This window comes from Triturus cristatus, chromosome 9, assembly GCF_964204655.1.
Source record: "Triturus cristatus chromosome 9, aTriCri1.1, whole genome shotgun sequence".
NCBI classification, from domain to species: domain Eukaryota; kingdom Metazoa; phylum Chordata; class Amphibia; order Caudata; family Salamandridae; genus Triturus; species Triturus cristatus.
The window spans coordinates 679,742,550-679,756,638 of record NC_140592.1 but is presented as its reverse complement, the minus strand read 5'-3'; the positions used below and the strand labels follow the sequence as shown (position 1 = coordinate 679,756,638).

General features: G+C 42.7%; 1 protein-coding gene across 2 annotated transcripts in view; it reads right to left on the bottom strand.

Annotated features, from left to right (window-relative positions):
* Positions 1 to 418: 418 nt before the first annotated feature.
* SYVN1 (synoviolin 1) overlaps positions 419 to 14,089 on the bottom strand; it is a 255,107-nt gene continuing 241,436 nt past the window's right edge. For both annotated transcript variants that reach the window (XM_085625760.1, XM_085625761.1), the window contains exons 15-16: positions 7,939 to 8,099; positions 419 to 1,799 (exon numbers count right to left, since the gene is read on the bottom strand). In XM_085625760.1, coding sequence (XP_085481886.1) covers positions 1,657 to 1,799; positions 7,939 to 8,099 — 304 coding nt within the window. In that variant the 3' untranslated portion in view covers positions 419 to 1,656. The remainder of the gene's footprint in view (positions 1,800 to 7,938; positions 8,100 to 14,089) is intronic.

The window sequence follows — 14,089 nt, the reverse complement described above, 5'->3', positions numbered from 1 at the left end:
TACAGAGGAGGCTAACACAATGCACCCAGCAACACCAAGGATTCTCTTCAGAGTACTTTGCTGTAATAAAGAAAAAAGTCAGCAATGATATAGGGAAGGCTAATAAAGTGCACACAGCCTTTAACAAGCCACTTTTCCCAAGACTACCCCCTTCTGGAAATACTAGGAAAAAAATGATGTAACACCACAACAGCTGAAAGAATAACCTTCACCCTAGGCCACTATCTGCCTGTTTGGAGAAGGGCACAATGCTAATTAGGTAATACAGGGATTCTGAGCATCAGAGTGGTGCATAAAGTCTGGTGCACAACTCTCACTCATTTACTTAAAAAGAAAATACCCCAGGCAACAGCCAGGGTGAAACCTAGGTGGGATTCTCAGGATGCCCTGTTATTTTGCAAAATACATGTCGAGATAGTTGAGAAAACAAAATAGGAAAATTCCTATCTTAGTATTTATTTCCTGCCACATGTCAGAAAACAATAAAATGGAAAATAGAGCGGCTCATCCGGAACAAAATAAAGCATGGTTTAAGAATGAAGGAATGAGCACAGAATTGCGGTCATTATATCAATTATATCTTTTACGGATCCCTGAGAAACAGAAACCAATTGAACTGGGAAAGATACTTGATTTGCATTAAAAAATAGGAAAATGATGCAAACTGTTGAAACATTATTCTAGAGGGAAATGGACCAGTTGGTAACACGCACTGGAATAAGAAAGTCTTGCACTCTCCAGCTTCTAGCAATGGCGTATAACCATACAGACTATGCTGTGGACATAAAAAAAGTAGGACTATGTCTCCTGCACATAAAAGAAAAGGATGAACTTAAGAAACAGGAACCAGATGGGCATGCAGAGATGGGTCCTCCTCAGAGTGCAGTCAACCACTCAGGATTCGCTTTATAAGTTCTTTCAATGCGGAGGCGCCTGATTCTGCACTGTGCATACATTAATCATCCCTTTCATAGAAATTAAGGGTCTAGGATGCAATAATACAGTAAAATACAAATATTCTAAAATCAACGGTTCTACTTGCAATCAAAAGCAACCACATAATGGTTTTAGTTTGACAAGAAAGAGGAGTATTTTGATAGCTTGAACAAGCACCACACTACCCAGCCTAAAATACTTTGCAAATAACTATGAATGGACGGGAGAAGAAAGTGACACTGTTTTCCATTAACAAAGTGCATTAAAGTCTCTTTACTTAAATCATTCACCCATGTGTTTTTAAAGGGATAGATACTACTTAGTAAATCCAAGAAGGCTCCGATTAGAAGTCTTAATTTACACATATGAAATGTGATAGGCTTACAGGTAGGACAATCTAGGGCTGGTTTCTGGGTGATGCGAGAGAAGGAGTCAAGAAGGCTCTTTTAAAAAAATATAATCCGGAGGCATGGGAGACACGTTTGTATAGAGTCAAGTGCCAGCCTCTGCAGCCCTTCTTTCCCACCTGTACAGTTCATATAGCACTTGGCGCTAGTTCCAAAAAAGTAATCTTCAGGCATGTGCCACAGGAGAAAAGTCACTCCCATTTTCTTTTCCTTGCACGTTTACAGAGTCAAAGGTCTCAGGGCTGCTCCTCTGCTGAGGGCAAAGTTAGAGTTCCCATACGGTCCACTGAGAAAACAGTCGAGGAGACAAAGGTCAGTGGGAGTCAGACTGAGGCGAAGCGAGTTTCTGAAGTCTACGTCGGCGAAGTTCAGCAGCATCGGGTTCTTCATGAGGAAAGGCGTCTTCTTCTGCAGTTGGTGGTGTGTATCCTTCTGCGCCCAGAATTTCACTGGTTTCTACGAAGAGGAAATAAGAGGAATAATAATAAGGTGCCAAATAGCGTCTAATGAAATGTTATTCATATTTAAAAAAGATCTCTTCTATGTGTATTCTATATGCATTAAACATAATCCAATATTTTCCTGTCTGGCTGAGTGAAGTCAACAATTGTTAATATGTTACCGTCATGCACAAAAATTAACCGAAATATTTCTGGGCTACGATTGCAAAGAATTTGCAACTTACCCTCTTTATAGCTACAAATAAACACCTTCGATATTGTATCACGATTTATCTGCAATGAGCACGCATACTGTTCTTTCTTTTTTCTTGTAGATGAAGCAAAAGTCTTCTTTAAAAATGTTTATTTCTGAGTTATTACTTACAGTCTTCATCTAATTCCTGGTAAGAAGGAAGTCAGGTTAGAAATAGGTTTCTTACCCTGTAAGAATCTATTTGTACTGCCGTACAGTCATATACTTAGCATTCTCATGCCCTCTACTGTTGGGCTCAGACATTGCCAACTTGTTTTTCTTTGAAGAAGTGTTTTGAGTCACAAGGTATAGTGACTCCTACTATACTCTGTATAGCGCATGGTCATGGGCTCCTTTGTTAGACAGTTTTTTGGCACATCGTGCTTTGGACAGGAGCAGGAAATGAGATAGAAAAGAGGAGCATAGATAAAGGTTAAGTATAATAGTATTTTAGTCAGGCAGTAGCTTTCAGGGAGGAAGGTGGGTGTATATAAATCTACAGCACTCCACACTACGAATAGATGCTTTCAGGGTAACATATTCCATTCGTAACATGTGTTGGCCGTAGATACAGATAAAGCATCAACTGTAAAGCAGTACTCCCCAAATGCAGTGGCTAGCTACTGGCCGACGTAGACACTTCAAAAAGTATTAGTAATACAGCTTGACCTACTTTAGCTTGTTGGTTAGCTTAGAATTCAACAGTAATGTTTTGTGAATGTATGTGGGTTACTGCATGTGGCTGCTTTACAGATATCCATTAATGGATGTTTCCTAGGAAAGTCATAAAGGCTCCTTTCTTGCGGGTGGAATGAGCTCTTGGAACTGCAGGTAGTATACGTTTGGCCTTGTGATAGAAAGTTTATATACTTTTTAGTACCCATCTTGCAATTCCTGCTTTAGAAATTGGAGAGCCCTTCTGAGGATTTGAAAAGGCTACAAAAAGTTGAGTTTTACGAAAATGTTTTGTTCTTTCAATGTAATACATTACTGCTCTTTTAACATCTACTGGGTGTAGAGCTCTTCCCGCTACAGAGGCTGGTTTTGGAAAGAAAACTGGGAGCTTAATGGTTTGATTTATATGGAAAGAAGAAACTACTTTAGGGACAAATTTGGGGTTTGCACTTAGTACCAGTTTATCAGGCTGGCTTTGGAAGAAGGGTTCTTCCAAAGTAAGCGCCTTAAGTTCACTGATCCGTCTAAGAGATGTTATAGTTATGAAGAAGCCTACTTTCCATGTGAGGAACTGTAGTGCACATGAATGGAATGGTTCAAAGGGAGAACCCATAAGTCTGGTGGAAACTATATTAAGATTCCAGAGAGGTGCCGGTGGGATGGAGGGAGCAATAACTTATTAATCCCTCCATAAAAGCTTTCACTACTGGAATTTTAAACAAAGAGGTGTACTGTCTGTTTTGCATGTATGCAGGCAGCGCTGCAAAGTATAACCAAATGGAAGTATAGGCTAGGCCTGCTTGCTGTAAATAGAGTAGGTAGCAAATAATATCCTTTACCATAGGGGAAGCAGCTGAAAATGTTTTGTTAAACAATATTGCCCAAATCTTTTCCATTTTGCAGCGCAGCATACGTGCGTAGTACACTTACACACTTGTTTAAGAATGGTCATTCATTCCCGTGGAAGAATTAGGTGTCCAAACTCTAGGATTTCAGGAGTCAAATCAAGAGACGGAGCTGCTTTGGGTTGGGGGTGTGTCCCTGCCCCGGTCCTGAGTTAGGTGTGGCCAAAATGTAGCACAGCTGTAGCAGAGTTTTGAACCATGCTTGTCGGTCCCATGTTGGGGCTATTAGAGTTAATGTGAGGGATGTCTGCCGGAGTTTCTGAACCACACAAGGAAGAAGTGGGAGAGGTGGAAAAGCACAGGCAAATATCCCTGATCAGCCAATCCACGGGGCATTGCCTCAGGACTGGGGGAAACCAGAGGCGAAGCTTAGGCATTTTGCATTCTGGGGGGTGGCAAAGAGATCCACCTCCAGGGTTCCCGATCGTTGGAAGTATGAGTGGAGTAGTTTTGTGTCGATTGCCCACTTGTGTACTTGCCAGTGCATTCCGCAGAGCCAATTTGCGAATTCGTTGTCCACCCTTGGTGGATATTCTGCTAGGAGGTGGCTGTTGTGATTTATGGCCCAGTACCAAATGCGCTCCACTATCTGTGAGAGCTGTATGGAGTGTGTGCCCTCCTGTTTTTTAATGTAGTGCATGGCTGTCATATTGTCCGTGCAGGCGAGAACCACTTTGTGGTGAAGATGTTGTTGAGAGCTAGTTGAATTACAAGAAGATCTTGTGGACTGATGTACCGATGCTTCTGCAGTGGAGACCACTGTCCGCGCAGTGAGATCTAGCATGTGTGCCCCGCAACCGTGAAAGGATGCATCTGTTGTGATAGTCACTTGAAGAACGGGGACCTTGAAGGGCCAACCTGCAACAGACGTTTGCTGTTCCACCACTGCAGAGACCGATGGGCCACCAGCACTATGAACACTAGCTCTTATAGGTGCCTCTCTGCTTGGGACTATTGTGACTGAAAGGGGACGCCATGTGCAGTCGTGCGTGTGGTACTATGGAGATACAGGAGTCTTCCATACCTATAAGCCTCACTACTGTTTTGACTGACTGGATGATGTGTTTAAAAAAAAAGGCAATACAAGCTGCATCTTTTGTGGCCTTGCAGGACTGGGATAAGCTTTCCCCGAGATGGAGCTTAGAGTAGCGCAGATGAATCGCAGTATTTATAAAGGTTGTAGGTGAGATTTTGTAACATTGAGTATGATACCCAAGTTGTGAAGAAAGTTGATTACCTTCTGAGTGATTTGTAGACATTGCTGTTTGCATGCACTCTTGATCAATCAATCATCTAGATATCTTTCTGAGATGAACGGCTACTACTGGATGACATTTTGTGAACACTCTTGATGCAGTAGTGACTCAAAATGGCAACATTTTGTACTGATAATGTTGCCCACTTACTTGAAAACTGAGGTATCGTCAATGGGCTGGGTGTATTTGTATGTGGAAATAGGCGTCCTTGAGGTCGAGTGGCCGGAGGTCTAGTATAGGTCCTAAGCTGCCATCTTTCTTTAGAATGCGGAAATATAGTGAGCACACCGAGTGTCCCTGGAGTTGCTTTGGGACCGGCTCTATAGCTTCCTTTTGAAGCAGAGCTTGAATTTCTTCTTGAAGGAGTCTTAGGTATGATGGAGGAGATGGGGGGGGGAGGAGATGGGGATAGGGAAGGGGATGGAGGAAGATGGAGATGGAAATGGAGGAGGAGATAATGGAGATGGAGGAGGATGCCTTTTAGCATGGGTAAAAGTTGGAGGGTGTGTTATGTTTTGGATAGTGCCTCCACAAGGAAGTTGTTCTCATCCTCTATTGTGTGCATGTCAACATTATGATATTCCGCAGCTTTGCGTAGTACCTCATAGTATATAGTGGTATCGTCAGGTGCTAAAGGTTTGGAGGGGTATTGATCTGGATCCGCTTTTGGGTCAACATTACAGTTATTCCAGGGTTGATCCAGAGTATCTGGATCACCTTGTGGGTCATGAAAATAAGGAGTGTATTAGGGGTCTATATTCTCCCCAATACTGCAGTCCCCAAGAGAAGCCGTGGTTACCCTTGTGGGTAAGCATAAGGGGGGCATTGTGGAGACGTTGGTAGTGGTAGATCTGGCATTACTTATAGAAAGAGTTAGAGGGGAGGAAGAAATATAGCAGAGGTGGAGTATGTGGTAGAGGAGGTTAAAGTGAATAACAAATAGAACTAGTGATCTGTCCTTATGTTTCTTGGGTGGAGGCTTTGTGGTTGCAGCCCCATGATCTCTTCCTCCAAAGTCTTTTGTCAATGTCTCTGTAGGTGGAAGAGGTGGCTTGGTTACCACCCTGCCTGTATCCGAGTTTATGACCAGAATCTTTTGCCTGGCATCAAGTTTTTTTTTTGTAATTTACCTAAAATAGGCTGAACAGGCCTCTTTTTGGGCTCTGTGTGGGTTTGTATTGTTTTAGGCGCCGAGACAGTTTAAGGCATGGAAGCCTTCGTGTCAGAAGAAGTTTTCGATGAGGATTTAGGCGTCAAGGTTGGCTTGTGGGGAAAAGGTTTTTTTGCCACCAATGGTGTTTTCGGCTCCGACAGCAGCATGGAGTCTGAAGGTGCCCTGGGTTTTCCTGAACCAGTTTTCAGCTCCAAAGGCTTTTTTCCCGCCAATGTTTGTTTTTTCCAATGTCGGCTCCGAAAGAAGGTTTGACGAGTCGGTGCTCCCGTTCTTCAGTGGTCTTTCAGGGTAGTTTCAGCAGAAGACCGACTGTCAGCTCCTTTGCCTTGTGCTGGATACCTCCATGGCCTGAGGGCAGAGGGGTTCTGTGAGCCAGTGTTTGTACCTCTGGTTGTGTCTGGAAGGCATTCGCCACAGTACTGACATGCTCCTTAGAATCTATCAGTTGGGCTTCAGGTTCATGGTTGGAGTCAGACCCTTCCCCATTGCTGGGGAGAAGAATGGGGATGTCCTCGTGCTGACACCCACACTGGGAATCCTGTACATTTGGGAAGCAACTGATCTCACAGACACTGAACAACAATTCACCACCCTGGGATACACCATGGTTAAGAGAGCCATTGCTATGAAATGGGGGTCTGCTGACAAGCCGTTGGTGATTGGTTGGGTGGAGGAAATGAACAAATGTATGGTTGCCGAGAAGGAAGTTTATAAAACTAGAAGTTGTCCTGAGAAATGGGATAAAAAGTGGGGGGCCTGGAATGCCTATTGGGGGGAACTCTGCATTTCACCGACTGTAGAACTTGAAATGTCACGTAAGAACATCACAACACTGTAATGATTGATGGTATTGTTGCTTATTATACTGCATCTTTTCTCTTTCTCTTTTAAATGATACAATGTATACTATTAAGATCTGTATATGACAAATGTTTTATTCGCAATAATAAAAAATATTTTCAATAAATAAATAAAGTCAAAGAAGAACACGTTAGAATACAAACTTAAATGAATTCACTGTATACCACTTACTTTTACTCTAACCCCATTTACTTAATACATCTTTTGCATTAATAAAATAAAAAAAAGAATGGGGATGTCTAGTGGAGCGCATTGTGCCTCTGTCACTTCTTCCATATCGCCATCAGGGTGGAGGCTGTGTTCTGTATCTGGTTGAGCCTGGTGCCCGAAGATATCAGGTGCATCTTGAATTCGGTGTGCCTGCATTGTGCTATGTGCCTGCATTGTGCTATGTGCCCAGCCTCGGTCCCTTCGCTGTCGAAGCATTTTCTTTGAACTGAAGGCCAGGCACGCTTCACATGACATCTAGTCATGCTTTGGAAACAGGCAAGGGTTGCAGACTGGATGGTGATTTTGCCTGGAGTATTTTGTGAGGCATCTGGAGAAGAAGCAGAAAGGAGTTTTTTCCATCACTTCGTTTGCGTTGAGTGAAAGAAGATGGCAAGGAAACGTAGAAGTTGAAGTAAAGCCGAGCCAGGGCAGGCTGCGAAAAACACTGTTTATGCTCTTTTCTCTCTGGTAGCCGTCGAAGGGTGTTGAATTGTTAACCGAAATGCCAGTTACACCGCGTTGAAGCTTCAATCCTGGAGCTTGGAGGTAGACGTATGAACCAGATGGCGGAGAAAAACAATCTAACAAAGGAGCTGATGAGCATGCACAATGCAGACTTTAGGAAGAGTCACTAAACCGAAAGACTCCTTTGAAGAAAAAAAAATTGCAAACACCCAAGCCTAACACTAGATGGCAGGAGTATGCCATGCATATGTATCTACAGCCAACACAAGCTCGGAATAAATAATATCAATAATCTATGACATCAAGCTCTCAAGAAAAAGAACAAAAACACACAGAAGAAGGTTTTTTTCTTTCACCTGTATGGTCCAAGGAGGCCAATTCCTCAACTGCGGCAGAGGTGGATGGGGTTACGTTATCTGTACTCAAAGTGGTAGTATTGCTGGTAGATACAGGAGTTGATTTAGGACTAGGCGGAGCGGCTGGTGCAGGTGCAGGTGCAGGTGCTGGACGAGGAGGCCTAGAAAACATGAAATGTATTATCACAAAAATATTGTCACAACGCCATGGCATCTGGGTAAACAACAGAAACAATTACATTTAACGAGGTGCACAGCAACTTGCATCAAGGAGAAATCAAAAGATGGTATGAAGTGCAAACAAAAAGGGCAAAATCCCTTATGGTGAAAAAAGATTACAGGGTATTTGTTCTCAAGCTAATGCATAACGCCAAAAACTACCATTGTGAAAGTAAGAAACTAGCATAACAATGTCTGAATTAGCAGTTTATTGAGTTAACTGTGATTTTTTTGGTCCTCATTCAGAGGTGAATAATTTCCTCAGGTTTAACAAGTTCCCCACAATATCACATTTTTAATAAATTAATAACTGACTTTGACCGATGTGCCTGCTTCAGAACATGTTAGCGATCAACAGGTGAACCGTGTAATGAGAATTGGGGATAACTAAATGCTGTCAAGTATAAAATATTCTAATATAGGGATAAATGTCACAATTGTCTTTGAAAGGAAGACTACAATATCACTGCTTTTGAGGTCAATTAATCAAGTATTAAGTGTAAAAAAGGTTTAGACAATATTGCTTTTGTTTGTCCTTAAACCAGAATATTCACATTAGAGCAAACGTGTAATAAATGCATTTAATTTTTCCTCATCTTTCAAGCAAAGTACAAATATAAAAAAATATGAATTAACACGTTTTTCCCATATTAAAAACACGTTTTTTCCATTTCTGGCAAAAGAGTTCTTGTAACTGTTGAAAGCTACACAACACAGCACTGCACATACTACAAGTGTAAGTTAATTGTCAGTTGGAATCATATTTTCCAAAATGCAGATGAGCAGCTACTCTACTTTAAATGTTCCACATAGTCAAATGTTTGCCTTTCATAAGTTGGCCTCAGTTTACAGTGTTAAAACGTTTTGGGCGGTAACATTTGCAGGTTTCATTAGAACAATCAAAGACCATTCAATACCTTGGTTAGAGCTCAACAACTAAGAGGTATAGAGTCTGATAGCTTTCTGATCTCAAAATGTCCACTGCCTGTGCAATTTCTGCATTGTTGTTTTTCACTTATCACTATAGACTGGTATAGTACTAGAAGCCATCAAGCACTCAAGTCTATTCTGTATTGCCTAGTAATAGTTTGAACAAAATAAATTAGCAGACACAAGGAACTTAAGGAAATGCCTACCAGCTTGGAATCTGATATTTTGAAAGGTGAAAAACCAAACAACTTTTTAAGTACTGGTTCTGTCTTCATTTTGGACAATATGCATCCTGCATGCAATTAACAAATACAATATCCCTATGCAGGTAGGTTTTTTCAATCAGAGTGGAACCTGTTCTAGATTCACCTGCTATGCATCGACTGCAAAGCAGTATCCAATTTCGAGTGGCAGTTGTTGAGCTTGAGTAGTACCAAACAGCTTTTTAGGTCTCGCCTACGGAGCGCGCATGCGCTACATAGGAGGAGACCTCTTGATATCGATTCGCTTTTTCGCGAAAAAACGTGCGCGCTTTGCATTGCTTTATGTTTTATGTTTATGGAATTTATAAAGCGCACATATACCAACGGTCTCATGGCGATCTGGGGAGAGGGGAGCTGTCCTCCAGGACTCTAACAATAGGCTTGGGTGAATAACCATGTTTTTAGTTTTTTCCTAAAACAGGTATATTCTGAGATTAATCTGATTTCGATTGGTAGGGAATTTCAGAGTGTGGGGCCTAGTACCGAAAAGCGCGAGCCACCTGTTCTCTTTCGTTTAAATCTAGGAGTCGTCAACATGTTCATTGTGGCCGATCTAAGATTCCGTTTAGGCAAGTATCTTGAGATCTTAGTGGATATGAACTTGGGACCTTTATCATGTAGTGCGTTAAAGACCATACAATCGGTCTTGAACATAGATCGCTGTATCACAGGAAGCCAATGAAGCTGCTTCATCAGCGGTTTAGTGTGGCAGTGTCTCGGTTGCTGTAAGACCAGCTTGGCCGCTTGATTTTGGATAAGCTGTAACCTATAAGTTTGGTTAGCAGGGAGTCCTAGGTAAATTGAATTGGCATAATCCAACCTGGACATTATTAGGGCAAGTAAAATAGCTATGCTAGCCTCCCTGGAGAAAAATGTCCTGATTTTCTTAAAGGTCCTCAATTCAATGGCAACGCGTGCACGTTTGGCGATTCCCTTGCGGGAGCGAGCTTTGGCGACATCTGTTTGTAATTATCTTGCAAACAGATGGTGCACCCTGCTCGCTCCCGCAAGGGAAACGTTCCGTGTGCTCTCGGCCGCACTCCCCCCACCCATCCCACTTGTTAACCCGCAACCAAATTTTATAGGGGAACGGAAACTGGGATTGGTATTTAAACAAAAGGGTTTAGAGGCAAGGATTGTTTTTAAACGTAGTTGAGTAGTTCGCTCTTTAAAATGCGGTTTGCTGTAGGTTGGTGTTTTACTGTCTCAAGCTCTATTGGCGCCTTTTTGTTGTCCGAAACGCACTGTAAATTGTGAGTGTACTAACACACGGAATGTAAGAGCAGAGTGTGCAGTGACTCCAGGCGCTAGCGAGGCGAGTGCTCATTTGAAAGAATAGTTTGTGTCACGGTGATACATTTACATGTTTCTGCCATAAAAGCTTGGTTATCTCTGCCCCAGCAGCTAACAGTGTATGTGGCCACCGCATGCAACCTTTCCCAGAATCCTTCTCTCGTGCACAGGCTCATTAAAGTGACCATGTGTGACATAACTAGAGCTTATGTAAAGCATTCCAAAACCTTCGGGTCGGGTGGGGCCTGCAACTTCGTGGCGCTTTGAAGCACAGCCTTGTGAACGCAGTGACGTAGTTGAGTAGTTTGCTCTTTAAAACATGGTTTGCTGTAGGTTGGTGTTTTACTGCCCCGAGCTCCATAGGTGCCTTTTTGTTGTCCGAAACCAACTGTATATTGTGAGTGTACTAACACACGAAATGTAAGCCGAGTGAGCAGTGATTCCAGGTGCTAGCGAAGCGAGTGCTCATTTGAAAGAATAGTTTGTGCCCGGTGATACATTTACATGTTTCTGCCATAAAAGCTTGGTTATCTCTGCCCCAGCAGCTAACAGCGTGTATGTGGCCAACGCACGCATCCTTTCCCAGAATCCTTCTCACGTGCATAGGCTCATTAAAGTGTCCCTGTGTAACGTAACTAGAGCTCATGTAAAGCGCTTCAAAACCTTTGGCTCGAGTTTGCGCTATATAAATCTGTCTAAAAAAGAGTGAAATGACCTGTTCCTGTTCCAATACAGGGAGAAGCATACTGTATACAGCGCTGCAGATGGGGCCTGTAGCTTTGAGGTGCTTTGAAGCACAGCCCTGTGAATGCAGCGCATCTAATGCTCCAAGCACAGCCCTGTGACTGCAGCGCACCTAATGCTCCAAGCACAGCCCTGTGACCGCAGCACACGTAATGCTCCGAGTTCCGTGCAGCGCATGCACCAGGTAAAGTTTGTAAGGTGGGTGTGGGGTGTTGTTGCAAGGACAGTTTCATAATCGGGGCAGAAGAGCCTAGCTATAGTAGAGAGGGGAAAAGCGCAGGTGTACAGCGGATCAACGGCTGGGCGACGTAAAACACATTGACAAAGCCAATACATTTGGCATAGGGTAAACCTTCTGGCTTTGCCACTCTAACTATTTGAGCTTTTTTGAAGAAACTTTTCAGATTCTAATTGCTTTCAAATAAAGCCTTTGCATAGCCATACAGAAAAACCACACACAACTAACAAAACAATGTATTGGATTTAAAAAAAACTTTAAAAACACATTAACCGCATCACACTACGCACATCATTAATGTCATTACAATTGTTTTATTGGGGCAGGAGGTAAACGTACAAATACCACCAACATACACACCAGCAAAAAACACTACACACATATACCAACAACACATATCACAACGCACCACTACATTCCACAGCATGCCACTGCCCTAACATCACTACACTAAGCACTACTTGCACACAAACTTTACAGTATTAAACACAGCAGCTACATTAATCTACAACATACCTTAAAAACACTGCCAACATCTCTGGCTAAACACTTCTAAGGTCCCAAAGGCGAGACCTATTGGCCATGCCAATGCTTGCTTTAATAGCAGTATCTTGCTTTCCTTACACATTTTCAGTGTAATTTCTTCTGAATAGTTTAATAGAGCAAGTTGCAGCTCTGCATCAGTCCGACATAGAAAGATTTCCCAATTAAGATCAGTGATGTTGCTCTTTTCCTCATAAAATGTGCCAAATATACTGGCAATCAAAGTATGTGATGCTCTCTTTTTACCTTCTTTTGTAGGTTTATAAAAAAGGATGGCAAGCTAAATGTTTTTTACTTTTTAATTTGCCATAGAAAGACTAACTGCATGCTGAATTTTGCATGTGTTCAGAGAACCACATATTCGTTATAAACTTACAGGTCTGGCAACTACGCCACAATTTCAGTTGCCATTTGTAATGGTGAGCAAGAAAGCCACAAGTGAGCACCAAATGCTAAAAGGGTGATGTAAGCATACACTCAAAAGTCAGTTGCATTAAACACAACCATAGTATTTTGCCTCCGTGTAGCTGCGGCGATATGTGAAGAAGTGAGCAGGCCAGAAAAAGCACAAAAAAGGAGTGCATGACTGAGATGCAAAATAGCAAAGGGGTATTTGTAGGAAAGTGGGTTTCTCTTGTAGTAATTTGCCAGATTTCTGATGTACTTTGATCTGATGTGCCTTGGGTCCCTGCCAATGAGGTTCCCAGGTTCTGTGTTCTTTTCCAAAACTGTACATGTGTACCCCAAATGGCACCTCTCTGGCCACATGCAAGTTCCTTGTAAAAGGTACCATGTGCACTGTGTCCAGGGAAGACCTCTAAGGGCTGCAGCACGTATTGTGCAACCCTTAGAGGTCCTGTAATGTAACGCACACACTGCCATTGCAGGCTGCATGTTTTGGTGCACAGAAAAGTGAAGAGTCGACATGGCACACATACCCGAGTGCCATGCATGCAACCCACTTCCTATTGTATAGGTAAGACACCCCTCTAGCTGAGTGCACTATATCACTGGTGAGGGTACAGTTGCATGAGCACTGTACCCCTACAGTGTCTAAGTCCATTCTTAAACATTGTAAGTACAGTAAAGCCATAAAGTGTATAAGGTCTGGGAGTTTGTCATCACGAACTCCACAGCACCATAATTGATTTACATAATTCTGGGAAGTTTGGTAACAAACTTCTCAGTTTAATAAACCCACACTGATGCCAGTGTGGGATTTATTATACCATGCACTCAGAAGGCATCTTAGAGATGCTCCCTGAAAAGCGACCAGTCTCTGGTGGGTTCCCTGACTGGTAAACACCAGCCTGCTACCAAGAGACATGTTTATGGACCGCTGGGGTGGGAGCCTTCACTCACTGGGTTCAGAAACAAAGCATTTTCTGGGCGGAGGTGGTCACACCTCCCCCAGGTCAGGAAGAAGGATTAGTTACTTACCTGTAATCCTAGTTCTCATCCAGGGGTATACTCATCAAAGTCATAATCTATGAATAATCCCCGCCCATGTGTGGGATCCCGGAGCATATAGAAAATACATATATATACATATATATATACATATGTGAAAACATATAAATGCAGCCTAATAATGTTCAAAACATGGCAATGCTGTAAATTACATATTTTTGCATAGTAGTGCCCCCGTAACCCGTAAGGAAAAAAGGAAGCATCAGGCAAATTATAACACAGCACTGCTTTATTGCCATAAAGCAACATGTAATTGTAGGCATTCGCCAGTAGGCTGCAGTAGAGTATCAAGAAACCAAGAAAACTGACACCCTGCCTTTAAGGCATTAGAGTAGGGGGACCGTGCCTTTAAGGCCTGCCTGTGACCCCCTGCTCCCATGATGCACTACAGGTGGCAGTTGGGCCAGTTCTTTTTGGCGGTGCCTCCGCACCGGAGTAGATCTGCCTTCCA